This window comes from Microcebus murinus, chromosome 6, assembly GCF_040939455.1.
Source record: "Microcebus murinus isolate Inina chromosome 6, M.murinus_Inina_mat1.0, whole genome shotgun sequence".
NCBI classification, from domain to species: Eukaryota; Metazoa; Chordata; class Mammalia; order Primates; family Cheirogaleidae; genus Microcebus; species Microcebus murinus.
The window spans coordinates 62,626,981-62,645,431 of NC_134109.1; the positions used below are offsets into that span (position 1 = coordinate 62,626,981).

The 18,451-nt window shown below is 37.0% G+C and overlaps 1 protein-coding gene across 10 annotated transcripts in view; it reads left to right on the forward strand.

Moving 5' to 3' along the window:
* Positions 1–18,451, forward strand: part of HEATR5A (HEAT repeat containing 5A) — a 117,523-nt gene that overhangs the window by 626 nt on the left and 98,446 nt on the right. For 2 of the 10 annotated variants that reach the window (XM_076004131.1, XM_076004132.1), the window contains exons 1-2: positions 12,863–13,446; positions 16,223–16,424. In XM_076004131.1, coding sequence (XP_075860246.1) covers positions 16,299–16,424 — 126 coding nt within the window. In that variant the 5' untranslated portion in view covers positions 12,863–13,446; positions 16,223–16,298. Of the gene's footprint in view, positions 1–12,860; positions 13,447–14,375; positions 16,044–16,222; positions 16,425–18,451 lie in introns of those variants that run through there. The other 8 variants (XM_012773445.2, XM_012773449.3, XM_012773448.2 and 5 more) reach the window with 7 other exon arrangements.

Consider the following 18,451-nt stretch of genomic DNA (forward strand, 5'->3'; position numbering starts at 1 on the left):
CGGGCTAGGCTCCTCGGAGCCCCGGGCGTTTTCTGAGCGCAACCCTCGAGACGAGTTTCCAGAAGGGAGCAGTGGAGAGAGAGAGTAGATACTGCCTTCCCTGTGGAGAACTATTGCCGGTCCTTCTCTCAAGGAAAGGCAGACTTTTCTGGGGTAGCCTTTGCTTAATATGAGTAAACATCTCTTCTCACCCTACTCTCAGCCAGCACGACGTCATTTCAAGTGATTATAAAGTCTTTAGAAACTTTGTAAAAGCTTTTTTGTGGTACTTATGTTATCACAATAACGTATACACCTGGTAAGGTAATTTTCTTGACTGTCAAGTTAGATAATGGTAGTCAAATAGCTTGGGCTTCTTCATTAAAGGTCATGTTTAACATACTGTTTTTACGTGCATTCATTTTTTCTACAAATATTCACCTTTTGTGAGCAGGGTAGAGGAGACGTTAAAAGTCTAAGGAGGTTAAAAAGGGTTGCCACAAGTATAGTTAAGAACTTTGAGAAAAATATTCTCAATGGAATTATTTAAGGTGTAGGGAAAGCAGAAGTGTCATTACAGCTGGACATTAGACGGATGATGGGTAGAGAATTGTGTTGTTTCATTTTCTAAACGTTTTATGTGGTATGCCTTTGAGAAAGTGATTTTAGACAAGCATTGAAGCTGAGATTTGTGTAACATTTTAATGCTACTGATGTTTTTCTTTAATAAAATGGGTAAGCTGGTAGAGTTTATAACATAATGACCACAGTTGGAGAATACTGGAGGTTGGATTTGTTGTGCCTTGGAATGCAGTTATTTTACATAGATAGCTATGGAATAAAAAAAGAATCCCGACCTGAAAATTAGGAGACCTGAATTCTAGCTAAGCTCCTCCACTATTTATGGATCTTAGATTAGGCCACTTTTATTTTCCATTTTCTTTATTTATGATTATATTAATATCTGACTTTTTAAGAGATGGAAGTCAGTTTGTTGCCTAGAATGGAGTGTAGTGGTGTGATCATAGCTGACTGCAGCCTCAAATTCCTGGGCTCAAGCAATCCCACCTTAGCCTCCCGAAGGACTGGGTTTAGAGGCAGGAGCCACTGCATAGCCTGTATCTGACTGTAGTGACAAAAATATATAACTCCAAAATACCTTTTTAATTCTTAAATTATTAATTAAAATTAACTGTATTAGTTTAACAAATACATTCTCTACAGAAAAAAGTTACTTTTTTACTTGTCTTTAACCAATGCATGGTATCTTCCTTCTAGCTTTATTTCAAAGAAATTGAGGCAGTTTATAATAATCTTTATGAGCCTTTCTTAATTGTGAATAAAATAAGGGTTAAATTCTGGATTTTTTTTTAATTACAAAATTATTTTATTCTAAATCCTGGTTAACCAGTTTAATGACATTGCCTTTTTAAAAAGTTTTATTGATGGCCGGGCTAGGTGGCTCACGCCTGTAATCCTAGCACTCTGGGAGGCCAAGGTGGGTGGATTGCTCGAGGTCAGGAGTTCGAAACCAGCCTGAGCAAGAGTGAGACCCTGTCTCTACTATAAATAGAAAGAAAGCAATTGGCCAACTAATTTATATAGAAAAAAAAATTAACCGGGCATGGTGGTGCATGCCTGTAGTCCCAGCTACTCAGGAGGCTGAGGCAGCAGGATAGCTTGAGCCCAGGAGTTTGAGGTTGCTGTGAGCTAGGCTGCCGCCATGGCACTCACTCTAGCCTGGGCAACAAAGCGAGACTCTGTCTCAAAAAAATAAAAAAAATTAAAAAAAAAAAGTTTTATTGACTCTTTTGTGGTTCATGAATTATCCCATAGTATAATTGAAGAATTTGAATAATCGTTTAATATGACCATAGTCCTCTTATATAAAAAGCACTTCTGCTTTTTAAGGAGACAGGGAGAAACTGTTATTAAATCTCATTTAAGAAATCAATTAACTGGGGCCCAAGGAATTAGTACAGACTTGCCTATTTCATTTAATTGAATCCCTTGTCTGAATTTTTTGGATTAGAATAGTGGTTGGTAACCTACAGTTTGTGGGTCACATCTCTCCTGCTGGTAATTTTTATAAGGTATTATTGGAACACAACCATGCTTATTTGCTTACGGCTGTTGAGGTGTTGTTTATGAGTAGTTGAGATAGGGACTGTATGGCCCACAAAGCCTGAAGGTATTTACTGACTGTTATTCTAAAGAAAAATTTGTGGGTCCCTATATTAGAACTCTGAATGTTTAATCATTAAATGTTTTGTAGGGAGAAATAGGTTAAGTTCAGTTTTAATTCTTAATCTTGTTTTTTCATTATTATATAAGGTAAATGCTTGGGCTTTTTTTTTTAAAATAATAATAACAACTTAAAAGATACTTATTCTAGGCTGGGCACAGTGGCTCATGCCTAGTAATCCTAGTATTCTGGGAGGCCAAGACAAGAGGATTGCTTGAGGTCAGGAGTTCGAGACCAGCCTGAGCAAGAGCAAGACGTCATCTCTACTATAAATAGAAAGAAATTAGCCAAACAAGTAAAAATAGAAAAAAAAAATTAGCTGAGCACAGTGGCGTGTGCCTATAGTCCCAGCTACCCTGGAGGCTGAGGCAGGAGGATCGCTTGAACCCAGGAGTTTGAGGTTGCTGTGAGCTAGGCTAACGCACTCTAGCCCGGGCAACAGAGTGAGACTCTGTCTCAAAAAAAAAAAAAAAAAAAAAAAGTACTTATTCTAGAAAAGAAGCATGATATAGCCATATTAAAGCATTATGTTAGTTATCTGCCTAAGAAATTGGAGCTAGATCTGTGACACAAAAGAAGGAAAACTTGGAGGTGATAATTCTAAATATTTAAAGCTGTGCATATACTTCTGCTAATCTTAAAACCATAGTATAGTGCTAATTTTATTAAATAAAATGTTTTATGGATGTATTTTTTCGGTAACTTAGTTGTCCTTATTGCCCAAGTAATGTCTATTTATGGGTACATAGACAACAACATTGATATCCTTTTCTGTTGCATTTGTGGGTTTCTATATGTTAATATATACATATTTTTGTGTCTGTACACAAAATAACACCTCACTTAATACAGGTAATACATTTTTATGTAAGTAAAGTTACTCGAAAATAAAAACTAACATATAGGTATAAAATCCCTTAGTCTTTTTTTTTTTTTTTTTTTGAGACAGAGTCTTACTTTGTTGCCCAGGCTAGAGTGAGTGCTGTGGCATCAGCCTAGCTCACAGCAACCTCAAACTCCTGGGCTCAAGCAATCCTCCTGCCTCAGCCTTCCGAGTAGCTGGGACTACAGGTATGCGCCACCATGCCCAGCTACATTTTTTTTCTATATATATTAGTTGGCTAATTAATTTCTTTCTATTTATAGTAGAGACAGGGTCTCGCTTTTGCTCAGGCTGGTTTCGAACTCCTGACCTTGAGCGATCCTCCTACCTTGGCCTCCCAGAGTGCTAGGATTACAGGTGTGAGCCACCACGCCAGGCCTAAAATCTCTTAGTCTTAATTCCAGAGTCCAAAAGCCTCTGAAAAGTTTTTTTCTTGACTCGTTTGGCAGCAAAACAAGGCCTCAACTGATGCAAAAATATTTGTAGTCATTATTTATCCCTTCTTGGGTGACTATGCCTATCTTTAGCTACAGAAATATCAGTTAGTTTAATTTATGGAGTGATGCCCCAGACCAGCTTAGGGGTTTGATGTAACAAATGGTATGTTTACTATATTACGTGGGTAGGCCATGAAAGTGGCAGCCAGAAGGCAGAGTTATATGGAATTATTCCAGGGAGCTCTACTTGGAAAGAGCCTAGCTGGACATCTGGCAGGAAGTGAGAAAGTGTCTGTCAAGGAAAGTCCTCAAGTGGGGCTCTAATAGGTCAGAAATGTAGCTGAATTCTAGGCTAGGTATTCTGTGAGGTATGTTGTGAATTAAAAGTGGGAACCATGAGTGGATTAAGGGTGATTTTGTGAATTCTAACCAGGATGTAAGAGCTATGGGTAGTTAGTGGAGGGGAAAAGGAAGATTCTAAAGCAAGTAGGGTCTAATGGCTAAACTAGGAAGCACTAAGTGGCAGATTGCATGAGCTATTTTGAAAATTGACCAAGAGTTCCTGACCTCTCTTGTAAACCCTGCTGTGCTGGGGGAATATTGGCATCTCATATACTTTGCTGTTACACTAAGTAGCCCCATATTGCTCTGCTTTTTAAAATATCTATATTAAATAGTAGTTCATTGTGTTCTATTACTGTTAACTGCCTGCTCTGAATTCTTCCTGCTCTCAGTGGGTTAGTTCCTTTACTGTGTTTCTCTAGCTGGAACCCAGATAACTGGATTATTGGTCATGTCTAAACTAAGAACGAATAGGCTTTTATATCCATAAAATCCATGAGTTCTGAAACAATTACTATATAGACTTTTGTTTGTTTTTTGCTTCCTGATACTGGATTCTTGGCTAGGTACTGAGTACTTGTTTTCAGATGAGTATGGTGAAAGATGCAAAAAGAGTAAAATTTAATCTTAAAATCTGCTTCTGGCATTCCTAAGTGTCCAGAATGAAATCTCCCTTTCCAGGGGTAGATGGGAGAGGTGGTATGTGGAATGAAGAGTGATAAAAATAGTCAAGAATAGCCAAAGACTAATACTTTTAGTGGCTTACTGATTCACTGTCCAGATGGAAAGTGCTCTCTGGAAGCTGATGTCTCTAGAAGACATAACACTTTAACAAAAAGCCTCAAAGTACTGGAGACATAAGAGAGTAAAGTGATGAAAAAGAACAACAAATTATAAGGATTTGGTGCTTTAGCAGCTATGGCAATAACTGTGTCAGTAATAGCAGCTATTATTGTAGAGACTGTAGAAAGTAGTTAAAGGAACATTGGTGTTGAAATAGACAGACGTGAATGTTACCTACTTTCTTCCACTGAAATAGCAATTTAGCCTTGGGACAGATTTCTTAACTCATTATCTTCATCTGTAAAATGAGAATAATAATACTAAGTTTCAGTGTTATAAGTATTAAATGATAGCGAATGAAAAGGTTTTAGTGAGTATATCTTCAAAAAATATTCCTTTTCCTATCATTGCTTTATTAAAGTTGGTTCCTACTGCCTGGTCTTCCCGCCAGAACACTTCCTTTTATACTTCAGGGGTTTTCTCTTTTGCAATCTGGAAGAACTGCCCAGAAACAGTTATACTCCATCTGGGGCTTCCATTGGCAATCTCCTTCATTGAATCCAGTTTATGCCACTTTTCTCATCCCTCTTAGGGATGCAGTACTTTGGAAAAACAAAAGAGGAAGGCCAAGTAAATTTCATCCCACCTCTGGTCCTTTCTCACCTCAACTTATAAATTCCTTGTCCTGGTAACTCCTTTTTCTTTCCTTTTCCTCCCTAAATTTTATACCCTATATGATGTGTTCCCCGTCAGTTTTTGGAGCTGTATTTGCTGTTCTTATTGCTTTGTATCATGCAGTGGTGGGAAGCAACATTCTTCTCATTCCTACCAAGTTTGCAGGAAATATTCTTGGAATCTTGGTATACTGGATGTATTTTCATTCTATATTAAAATAAGATCTTAGTTAGTGCTGTGCCTGGTACATGTTATAGTTAAGCTTCTGTGGTATGACTTGGGAGACATGATTTATTTGATTTTACAGGAATTTATATTCAGAATTCCAAAAATCAAAATTTAAAATTTAATGGTGCAACAAGCAATTTTTACTTTGGAAAGGGTGTGTATATGAAACATACTTGAAAGTGTGAATAGGCTAAGTGTGGTGACTCATGCCTGTAATCCTAGCACTTTGGGATGCTGAGGTGCGAGGATCACTTGAGGCCACCTTAGGCAATAGCAAAACCTTGTCTCTACAAAAAATAAGTTAGCCAGGCATGGTGGCATGTACCTATAGTTGCAGCTACTTGGGAGGCTGAGGCAGGAAGATCTCTTGAGTCCAGGAGTTTGAGGTTTGCAGTAAGCTATGGTGACATCACTGCACTGCAGTCTGGGCATTAGTGAGAGACCCTATCTCAAAAAAATGGCTCATGCCTGTAATCCTAGCAGTTTGGAAGGTTGAAGTGGGAGGATTGCTTGAGGCCAGGAGTCCAAGACCAGCCTGAGCAACATAGTGAGACCCCATCTCTACAAAAAATAAGAAAAATTAGCTGAGCATGGTGGCAAGCGCCTGTAGTCGCAGCAATAACAGAGGCTGAGGTAAGAGGATGGCCTGAGTGTAAGAGGTGGGGGCTGCAGTGAGCTATGTGAAAGTGTGAATAACACAAATTTTTATGTGAACTGATAAATCTTGAATATGCTAAGTTAATTAAAACTGTCTTTTCTTATTATATTCATATTCCAGGAGTAGCTAAGAGAAGATTCTGTTTGTATTTAGAATTCCGAATGTTAAATGTTTGATCCAAAATATTAATCAAAAATGGCCTCTTGGGCGGATTGCTTGAGGTCAGGAGTTCGAAACCAACCTGAGCGAGACCCCATCTCTACCAAAAATAGAAAGAAATTAATCGACCAACTAAAAATATATATACAAAAAATTAGCCGGGTGTGGTGGCGCATGCCTGTAGTCCCAGCTACTAGGGAGGCTGAGGCAGAAGGATTGCTTGAGCCCAGGAGATTGAGGTTGCTGTGAGCTAGGCTGATGCCACAGCACTCACTCTAGCCTGGGCAACAAAGTGAGACTCTGTCTCAAAAAAAAAAAAAAAGGCCTCTTATAAGTAGAAGGCCATCTATATCCTTGTTACATATCCTAATAAAAAAAATTCTATCATAGTATTAACAAAAGGAATCTTTAAGTTTTTTGACGTATGGTAGTTTTTAATGATTAGTATTTCGAAGATTATCTTCTATAGAACACCAGTTCCATGAGCTTCTTGCCAGGGAGAGGTCTATAGTTAAAATATGTTGAGAAACGTTAAATGCATGTTGAAAACACCCTTTTGTCATACACAGTGTGCACATTACTATATTACATGTATGGAGAAACTCTGGTAAAGAAAACTGTGAGTTTGGCATTTCCCAAAAGTCTTTTGATTTGAATGCTCCCCCTCAACCCCCTCCCAACAGAGCACTTGTTCTGGGGGGGGTTGGCACTATTCTACAGAACACTCTTTGGTAAATACTGCTTTATTTTTAGGTCTCTCTCTTAACATGTAAAACTTTTACTCTGTAGTTTTCATAATTTTTAATGAGAGCCTAATATTTTTTGTGTCAAACTAACCATTTCTCCAGTGTTGGGCTTATAAGTTATTTCCTGTTTTTACTTTTATAGTGCTATAATTAACACTTTATTCTTATATTTTTCTTTTTCTTTCATTATCAATTTTCAGAAACTGGATGTTTTTGTCAAATGATTTTAATGTTTTTGTGACATCTGATATATTTTTGTTTTCCAAAAAGAGTTGGACCATGTACTGTCCTGTCACTATTTATACACAACTACCAGCTTTTCTAAAATCTCAGTATTGGCTATAAAAGTTTTTGCATTTATAATATTAGATTTAACATACATGTAATTTTGAGCCATTTAGCTAAATCAAATTATTTCCTATTGAGTTTAAATCATTGTATAGTAAACATTTTAAAGTATTAGCTAATGATGACCAGTATATATTTAGGGTTGTTATAGAGAATTAGAAAGACTAAGTTCATACGGATTAATGACATAGGTTTGAATTTCATTGCCAGAGATTTTCCTGCTCTTTTCTGAAGCAAGTGATTTTTTTTAGCCAAATTTTAAAATAAAATTTTTTTTAGCCAGATTTCAGATTACTGTGGAAAGAAAGAAGCAGGGTATTTCAGACTCAAAGATGGAATCACAGTACAGACAAGATTTAAAAATCATCAAGCTGTAACTGTGTTAAAGAACTCTAAAATTATAAATGACTTATAAATCACTTGCTTCAGTAACTATTTTACCCTGAATCTGTTGAAGCATAATGGTTAAGTGTGTCAGCAAACCAACTGTAGGATCCTTCGTATATAGCAAAAGGAGATTTAACAAAAGGACCTCATTTTCTTTCTGCCAGGGGCAGCCTTTCTTAGGCAACATCTCAAGCATGACCTAATGCTCTGTGTAACTTGTGAGTTCCTATTTTGTAACATATAATTTTGAAAAGCCGGAATCACAGATCAAAATCTAAGATCAGAGTAGAATGATGATCCAGCTTATTTCTAGATTAAAGCTAATTACTATATTTTTGAGAAAGGTTTGAATTTTAAGACTTACCCTTGTTTCCTGAAGTATGGCAGTCCCTTGAGAGTTGGGTGTTTTTTGTTTACCCTTTGTAAGAGTGGGGGCAGGGGTGTCTTGTTGTATTGTCCAGGCTGTCCTCCAACTCCTCAGACTTACTAGTAGCTGGCACTACGAGCACATGCCACATCACTTGGCTTGCTTTATGCTTTTTTAATAAGACTGAGAAACTAAAGACTGAAGGCTGAGTTGAGGCCATTGTCATGTCTTTTAGAGAAGGGAGAGTCAAAGAAAGTAATTGAAATTTAAGTTTGAGACATATCTCAAAACTTTAGACACTTGATACTTTCTGGAATTAGTTTCATTTACTACTTAATGACCTTTTCATTTTGGAAATTGTTCTTTGTATGCTCTGGAAGGAAAAAAAACTAACCAAACAGTCCAATACACCTATCTTATTTAGTGTGTGATGTCCTCCTTGATTATTTGTGATTTTCCTCTTTTCTCTCTTGAAAATGATATGATCATGTTAAGAAATTAAAATGACCAAAAAGATTAGGAATACATTTTTTCCTCAACGAATTTCAACATAATGTTTCCAACTCTACCAAAATAGATCTATAAACCTTAGAGAAAATTATGTTAGCACTTTGTACAAGGATTGGCATAATCAGCAGCTTGTATGTTTGTTTGAAACCATTGCCTACATAAATTTGAAGTTGATTCATTTTCAGATGAGTTAAAACTATTGTTGGTAATACAGTTGTTAACTGCTCTTGGAGGCGGCTTTGGAGTAACTTTAGAATAGAAAATCTTGGCCTTGGAAAATTGGCCCCCTTGTGGTTCCTTTTTCTATTAGTAGTCAGTAATATTCACATACATGTTACTCTAGGCTAAGAAAGTCACTGGGTGAAAGGAAAGAATTCTATGCAAAGTACAGAAATTAGCCTCTTATATCCTATGTCTGATCTTTGAAGACTGAGCATGGTACTTAATTTGAATCATGAATTGCTAATATTCAGCCATTTTTTAACCTACAAAAATGGTGATTTCATGTAGTTTAACTTCTTAGTAGCTTAGTAGTTCTTAAGCTTTTCTATAAACCAGTATTCTTACCAGCAGAGGGGAGTGATTTTGTTAAAGGAAATCCAGAAAGGCATTGTAATGCTCAGAATTTCTTTGAAGTGTCATGTTTTATTTTGAAATGTTTTATTAATTTTGCCTAATATTGCATATTAAATGTGTATTTTAATATAAAATAATGTTTAAAATTAATATTCAGGAGAAAATCTTTAAGTAAAATTTGATCCTCTAGTATTAATAATATGCTTCATGTTTATTCTATTGGCACACTGCTGGAGTCATCCCAGTTTGAAAAGCATAATTTAGACAGTACGTTAGTACATTAGGTCTGGTTCCCGGTGCCTGCTTTTCTCAACATTGAAGACCTCAGGGATGAACATTGTGATGGAATAACTAGGAGTATCTATCATATACAAAGTACGGCAGTTATTATTAAAAAAGTAAATAAGGCCGGGCGCTGTGGCTCACGCCTGTAATCCTAGCTCTTGGGAGGATTGCTCAAGGTCAGGAGTTCAAAACCAGCCTGAGCAAGAGCGAGACCCCGTCTCTACTATAAATAGAAAGAAATTAATTGGCCAACTGATATATATATAAAAAAATTAGCCGGGCATGGTGGCGCATGCCTGTAGTCCCAGCTACTCGGGAGGCTGAGGCAGAAGGATCACTCAAGCCCAGGAGTTTGAGGTTGCTGTGAGCTAGGCTGACGCCACGGCACTCACTCTAGCCTGGACAATAAAGTGAGACTCTGTCTCAAAAAAAAAAAAAAAAGTAAATAGTGCCCAGAGAAACTGGTAGTGTAAAAAGCATGTAAAGGCCTTTATAACTTAGTTCAGTTATTGGTTCTAGGGTAAGCACATATAATATTTGGCTGTAAAGTAATAGAATTAATATTCTTGTATACCTTTTAAAAATATAGGATAAATGATCATGACAGGTACATGTTAATGTTTCTTCTTGGAGCACCATGCTTAAGTCTAGAAGTTCCTTAGGTGCTAGTAACATTTTGATTAATTATTACTTTCATGGAGAGTCATAATACACATTAATTTTATTAAATACCCCAAGAAATCTTTTAGATAAAAATCCCTAACTTTGTTTTAATGAGAGATTCCCAAACTATTAAAGGAAGAAACCCGATATTCTGTATTTGGAAAACAGCGTAGTAATACATATTAATAGTTTCATACTATCTACAAATTATTTATGAATTCTAAGCTTTTTAAAAATGTCTGGCTTCTGGGATTTTTGAGAGGTTTGATTGGATAAAAAGGTGGCAGCTTAGTATATTGTGGTTAGAGCAAATATATCTAGAGTCAGATTGCCTAATTGTACAACCTAGGTTCAGTGTGACCTTAGCAAAGTTACTTAGCTTCTCTGTGCCTCAATTTCCTTATCTGTAAAATAGTGCTAATAAAAATAAGTGCCTTGGCCAGGTGCGGTGGCTTACACCTGTGATCCTAGCACTCTTGGGAGGCCGAAGCAGGAGGATCACTCAAGGTTAGGAGTTTGAAACCACCTGAGCAAGAGCGAGACCCCGTCTCTACTAAAAAAAATAGAAAGAAATTAATTGGCCAACTAAAAATATATACAAAAAATTAGCCGAGCATGGTGGCACATGCCTGTAGTCCCAGCTACTTGGGAGGCTGAGGTACAAGGATTGCTTGAGCCCAGGAGTTTGAGGTTGCTGTGAGCTAGGCTGACGCCATGGCACTCTAGTCTAGGCAACAGAGTGAGACTCAAAAAAAAAAAAAAAAAAAATTGCCTTATAGACAGTTTTGCACATCAGTCAAGAAAATAAATGTAAAGCACTTAGAGTACTGTCTAGACTATAGTAAATATTGAATAAATATTAGCTATTCTTAAAAATGGCTAGCATTGCATTTGGAGCAACAGTTATTTTATTCTTTTTTTAATTAATATTTTTAGAGATAGTCTTGCTCTGTTGCTCAGGCTGAATTACAGTGGCACAATCATAGCACACTGCAGCCGTGATCTCCTGGATTCAAGTGATCCTTCTGCTTCATCCTCCTGAGTAGCTAGGACTACAGCCATGTGCCACCATGCCTGGCTAAGTTTTCTTTTCTCTTTCCTTTCCTTTCCTTTTCCTTTTCCTTTTCCTTTTCCTTTTCCTATTCCTTTTCCTTTTCCCTTTTCCTTGTTACTGGGTCTCACTGTGTTGCCCAGGCAGGTCTCAAACCTCCTGGCTTCAAGCATTCCTGCCGCAAACCTCTCAAAAGTACAGGGATTACAGGCATAAGCTGCCACACCCAACCTAGCAGTTGTTTCATGAAATCCTTTTTTCAAGTAGCAACTAACCATACTTTGAAAAATATATCTAAATATATATGGATATTAAATCTATGTTCACTTTATAATTACTTTATATTCTCAACAGAAACATAAGAATGGAAAATAAGGGAAAAATAGGAAAATATACTTTCATCAGTTGTAGTTATGATAAAACATACAGCAGGTTACATAAACTAAATTTGTACACATCTTTCTAAAGTGAGACTTCAGATAAGAGCAGCAGGAGCTATTTGCGAAATGTGTTTGCTTATCACATTGACAGGGCATGTGTGGAGCTCTCAGGTGCATTTTAGACTTGGGCGTTTAGATGTGAGATTAACAATATGAATTGTTTACTTCCTTTAGGAGTAATTTTTATGAGGAATGTATTGAGAGTGTTAGAGATAACTTTGTCTTGCTTATGATGTCAAGCTTTTTACTGAATTATTTATTATCACATTGTGTTAGCTTTTTTCCTTTTTGATAGATCGTTTTACACCACAATATTGTTGCTGCCTAAGGAAAAAATGTCTCTTCAGCAGTCCTAATGACTTCTAGAAAGGGTAATTTGACTCTTAAGATAGGAATTTGACTTGCCCTGGTAATTATAAGAAATTTTCTCTTTGATACTGAGGTTATTTTTCCCCCTCAGTCATAGGTATTAAGTACGAACTTGCTTTTCACCTTCTACATATAGTGAGTAGATTTCTTCCAGAAATTATTTTTCTAGCATTTATTAACTTTATCCTTAATTGTGAATATTTTGGCCAATTTACTTTGATCATTTAAAAAAGGAAAAGAGGGTTTTTGTTTTAAGAGACAGGGTCACACTCTGTCACCCAGGCTGGAGTACAGTGGTGCAATCATAGCTCATCACAACCTTGAACTCTCCTACCTCAGCCCCCAGGGTAGGTAGGACTACAGATGTGTACCACTACACCTGGCTAATTTTTTTATTAATATCTTTGTGAGGAGACAGGGTCTCTGCCACCCAGGCTGGTGTGCAGTGGAACAATCATTGCTCACTGCAGCCTTTAACTCCTGGGCTCAAGCCATGCTTCCAACTCAGCCTCCCGAACTGCTGGGACTGTGGGCACGTGCCACTCTGCCCAGCTAATTTTTTTTGTTTTTTAAATTTTAAGTAGAGGTAGGGTCTCACTATGTTGCCCAGGATGGTCTTGAACTCCTGGCCTCAAGCAATCCTCCCACCCCGGCCTCCTAAAGTGCTAGGATTATACGTGCAAACCATTGTACCTCTCAGAAAAGAGGGTTTTTTTCTTTTTCTTTTTTTTTAAAATTTTTTTGAGACAATCTCACTCTGTTGCCTGGGCCTAGAGTGCTGTGGCATTAGCCTAGTTCACAGCAACCTCAAACTCTTGGGCTCAAGCAATCCTTCTGCCTCAGCCTCCCGAGTAGCTGGGACTACAGGCATGTGCCACCATACCTGGCTAATTTTTTGTATATATTTTTAGTTGGCCAATTAATTTCTTTCTATTTTTTTTAGTAGAGACGGGGTCTCTTTCTTGCTCATACCATTTTCAAACTCCTGAGCACAAGCGATCCTCCTGCCTCGGCCTCCCAGAGTGCTAGGATTACAGGCGTGAGCCACCTCGCCCAGCCAAGGAGGATTTTTTTAAAGTAAGCATCCAGAATTCATGTTGTCTCTGTAAAAATGAATTTCTTAGCATTGTTAGCATTTTTATTTGTTCCTTAAAAGTTACATTTCTGAAAATAACCTAAGTTGGTTTTTTTGTTTTTTTTTAACACTGTCAGTGCCCTGTCATGCATGGATGGTAATAGGCAGGTGGTAGTACTGATTGAGAGGGGACAACCCAGATGGCTAAAGCAGCACATGGACTTGAGAAGACAACGTTAGGTGGGTGAAAGCTGTCCTTTGACTTCTGAGATAGTGTCATAGAATCTAGAATATTGGCCCAAGCCAGAGGACACAAGTATGGTAAAAGAGTAGGAGTTGAAAACTTAAATAGAAAATCCAAAGAAGTTTAAAAAAATTTAAATAAAAACCCATAGAGGCTAGGCACAATGGCTCACACCCATAATCTTAGCATTGTGGGAGACTGAGGCAGGAGAATTGCTCGAGCTCAGGAGTTTGAGCCCAGTCTGGCCAAGAGAGACCCCATCTCTACTAAAAATAGAAAAAAATAGCCAGGCATAGTGGTGCATGCCTATAGACCTAGCTATTCAAGAGGCTGAGGCAGGAAGATTGCTTGAGCCCAGGAGTTTCAGGTTGCAGTGAGCTGTGATGATGCCATGGCACTCTAGCTGGGGTGACAGAGTGAGACTCTGTCTTAAAAAAAATAAATAAATAAAAAGTTATAGAAGTTGGCAAATAATGTAAGTGAATAAAGCAGGCTAGGTGACAACTGTGGCCTGCTGGAGACTCCTGCTCATTTTAGATTAAGCCATTTATGGCCGTATGGGAATATACACCCAGATTTTTATGTGTAATCTTCTCATGTTTAAATGTTAGCAACTAATTTTTTTCCCCAGTGCCTCGCATGCCAGATTTGGGCGACAGGGAACCAGTTTGTGACTACTGTTTTTTAAAGAGGATCTTTTCAGTTATGTAATAATTATGATGATCTGATACTTTTTTTTTTTTTTTTTTTTGAGACAGAGTCTCACTTTGTTGCCCAGGCTAGAGTGAGTGCCGTGGCGTCAGCCTGGCTCACAGCAACCTCAATCTCCGGGACTCAGCGATCCTACTGCCTCAGCCTCCCGAGTAGCTGGGACTACAGGCATGCACCACCATGCCTGGCTAATTTTTTTTTTTTTTGTATATATATTTTTAGTTGGTCAATTAATTTATTTCTATTTTTGGTAGAGACGGGGTCTCGCTCAGGCTGGTTTCGAACTCCTGACCTTGAGCAATCCACCCGCCTCGGCCTCCCAAAGTGCTAGGATTACAGCGTGAGCCTCGGCCTCCCAAAGTGCTAGGATTACAGGCGTGAGCCACCACGCCCGGCCGATGATCTGATACTTTAAGTAATTTTGTACTGAAACTCTCTGGGAGGAAAAAAAATGAAAGAAAATAAATGTCTCTCATTCGCTATGTCTCATCTATAATAATTTTCCAATAATTCTATACTTACTGGCTTCTCTGTAAAATATTGAGATTTGTTTAGGGGAACATGAAGCATGCATTTTAAATACTTTAAGTACCCATAGCATTCTATTTATAGTTCTGTGAAATTCCAGTTACTGGTTTCTGTTTAGTTTGGAATTCTACTCAGATTTCTTTTTGATGCATTAGTGAATAGGAATACCCATTTTTTGTGTATGTATGGTGCTTTCTCTGTTGTTTAATGTTCCTGATAATGGCTGCTATTCCTCCTGCAAGTAGTAGTAATTTTTTGTAATATTTTTGTAATACTTACATAATTTTTTCTACTTTTTTTACTGCAATCTTTTAAAAAATATAGAAAATGAAGAAGAGTAAAATGATTACTCACACAGCCACTACTTATATTCAGCTGTTAAAATTTTGCCATATTTTATGGTTGAGTGATTGATTTACTTAAGTGTTTGAAAGTGAGTTCCAGTAAAGCATGTGCTTCCTAAAAATAAAAAATTTTGTTCATCATCACAATGCCATCTTGTAAATTTGTGTGTGAATGTGTGTGTATGTGTATATATATATATGTATATGTATATATATATGTGTGTGTATACATACATACACACACACACACACATATTTAAATGTTGTGTTTGTTCTGTAATGGCATCTGTATGTATCCAGGAGATGCTGTGAATAAAACAAACCAAATAAACCTCCTGTGTCTGATGTTGATTATTTACTACAACAAAATTAAGGTTACATTGGATCTGGGTCAGTGCAGACGTGATCTTTATTGCTGTAATTCCTGGACAACATCCATTCAAATGCCTTCAGGAGAAAAAAAAGTTTGCTTTCACAAGGGTCTCAGAGATAAGGAGACTATCTACTAGTTGGGATGGGACTCCTTCCTAAAGGGGAGCAGATGCTAATGGGCTTAAGTCCCTCTCCTCATGGTTTGGATCTCCAGGTAAATGATAGGGCTTGCACCTAAGGCAAAAGGCTCAGGGAATTTTAGTAAGAGGTCTGGATATTTGGTCATTAGTTAATATGAACCTATGACCCATTTTAATAAAAGGTATTTAGACTACAAGGAAAACTGAAAACCTAACCTAACCTTAGAGTATTCTAAACTTAAAATTTCCGGAATTTTAGTGAAATGTCTCTTTTATTTAGCATGTTTTTGCATATCAGTGCCAGTAATGCTACTCTCTTTTGGCTTCTGCTCCCTTAAAAAGGAGTACAGGCTAGGCACTGAGAGGCCAAGGCAGATGATTGCTTGAGCCCAGGAGTTCAAGGTTGCAGCAAACTGTGATGAGGCCACTGCACTCTAGCCTTGATAACAGAGCAAGATCCTGCCTCAAGAAAAAAAAAAAGGAGTACAGAATACAAAGGTGGATTTTTGTGTCAATATTAACAGAACTTATCAGGATTTTTCTCAGATTCACCCTAGAGCAGTTATAAAAAATGTATACATTTAATTATGTTTTCACTTTTCTGTGAAAGATTTATAGTATTATGGTTGTCTTCCTTTTTACCTTCCTTTAAATTTTGTTATTTTCCTCTATTGCAGATTTCTGTTCTTAGGTATACTGACTTAACGATTAATGAGAAGAATTGTGACCAGCTAGGAGAATTTGCTGCAAGGAATGGAATTAGCTCATAGCTTATTGCTGAATGAAGAAGCATACAGTCAACTAGGTGAAGTTCAGAAGGCAGAGTTTATTTTTGAGTGGTTGAGATATTTGGAAAAGCTCTTGCTAGCAACCAGCAGGGTGGGTAAAAATGTTAAAAGCTGTTCTTTTGTTTTTTAAGTGTTTTTTAATGTTAGTTCCTTTGGTTTGCTTTTCTAGTTTTGTCCAGAATAACCTAAATTACCTTTAAAATGCTAGACATTGTTAAGACTTAATGAAATGATAGTCAAATTTTTGCCCCCCATTGACATTTTTACCATTATAAGAGCTTTGCTTTATTCAAAAAAGCAGAAAGCAATTAGCTAATATTTTTGGTATTATTTTAAAATATATGAAACATTAACTACAACCACATTGTATTATGTACTTCACTTTCATTTTCTTCTGCATCTTGTGTTCTTCCATGGGACACTATAGTGCTAAGTAATGTAATGAGAGTTTCACTTAAAAAAAAAGTGTGAAGACTTTAAGGGGACTGTGAATTGAAGAGCCTTAGGATAAACATATTCTCTCTTAAAAGCTCATGACATGGGTACCAAAAAAGAGAACTGATTACTCATGACCTTCACCTATATTGAGCAGTTATTAACACTTCTCCAGGTTTGCTTCATTGATTTACTAAGTGGTTGAGGTAGGATTTTACTTCTAATTACTCTAGCATACATATCTCCTAAAAATATGGTCATTTCTCTTATAGCACCATGGGTAATACAAAAGTGTTACAAAAACGCTAATCATGGAGACATTTAGAATTTAACAAAAGACAAATTTTGTTAATTGAAAAAAACAACCCAACATTCCAAAACATACCCTTGTCTGAGACAACAAGAAATGATGACTCTGGTTATCATGATATAAAACATTTGATAAGTTTGCCGATCTTCAAGAGAAAGACAAAAGCACCTTCTAGATTGAAAAAAACTTTTTTATTTTTTTTTTTTATTTTTTTTTTTTTTTACTTTCCATTTTGCAGATGAATGAAAAAAACTTTTTTAAAAAGACAAACTGTTATACACTAAATTAACAAATACTTCATTGTAGAATTTTAGGCCTGAGTGAGCACCTGAATACTATTAGCATTGTAATGATATTCTGTACTCTTTTTTTTAGATAGTGGACAGGGAAAAGGGAATAATATTAGCATTTATATGCATAAGCTTGCAAAAAGAAAATTGCACTAAATTTAGAAATAAGTCTGAATAAAATAGGTAACCATTATAAGGTTGGGTTTGGTTATAGGTTAATGCTTTATTTTTATTTATTTATTTTTTTATTGAGACAGAGTCTTGCTTTGTTGCCCGGGATAGAGTGAGTGCTGTGGCGGCAGCCTAGCTCTAGCTCACAGCAACCTCAAACTCCTAGGCTCAAGCTGATCCTCCTGCCTCAGCCTCCCGAGCAGCTGGGACTACAGGCATATGCCACCATGCCCATACATGCCCAGCTAATTTTTTCTATATATTTTTAGTTGGCCAATTAATTTCTTTCTATTTATAGTAGAGACGGAGCCTCGCTCTTGCTCAGCTGGTTTCAAACTCCTGACCTTGAGCGATCCTCCCTCCTTGGCCTCCCAGAATGCTAGGATTACAGGCTTGAGCCACTGTGCCCAGCAGGTTAATGCTTTATTTATGCAGATATATATGGGGGAGATAGGCATAATAACTAAGAATCTTTAAAGGACAAATTTGGTCATGGTGGCATGTGCCTGTAGTTCCAGCTCCTCTGGAGGCTGAGGTAGGAGGTTTGCTTGAGCCCAGGAGTTCAAGGCTGTAGTGCACCATAATCATGCCTGTGAGTAGCTCTGCACCAGCCTGGACAACATGGGAGACTCTGTCTCTGTTAAAAAACAAATTTGTTGTATCTTAAACAAAAGAAGATTTAGAATAAATAGAGCTCTAATCTTTGAACAGATACTAAAGTATAGTCTGGTTCAGAATTGTTTTTTTGTTTTTGAAATATTAGCAGGGCAACAAACTACATGTTAGGGTGGCATGATGACCGTGCCACCAACTTATCTGTAACTTTTAATCAAAATAATTTTGTATTTTTCTAGAGCCTTATTTGTTCTTAAGTGTATGAAATAAAAATTAGGATTGCATATAATTGTGTTG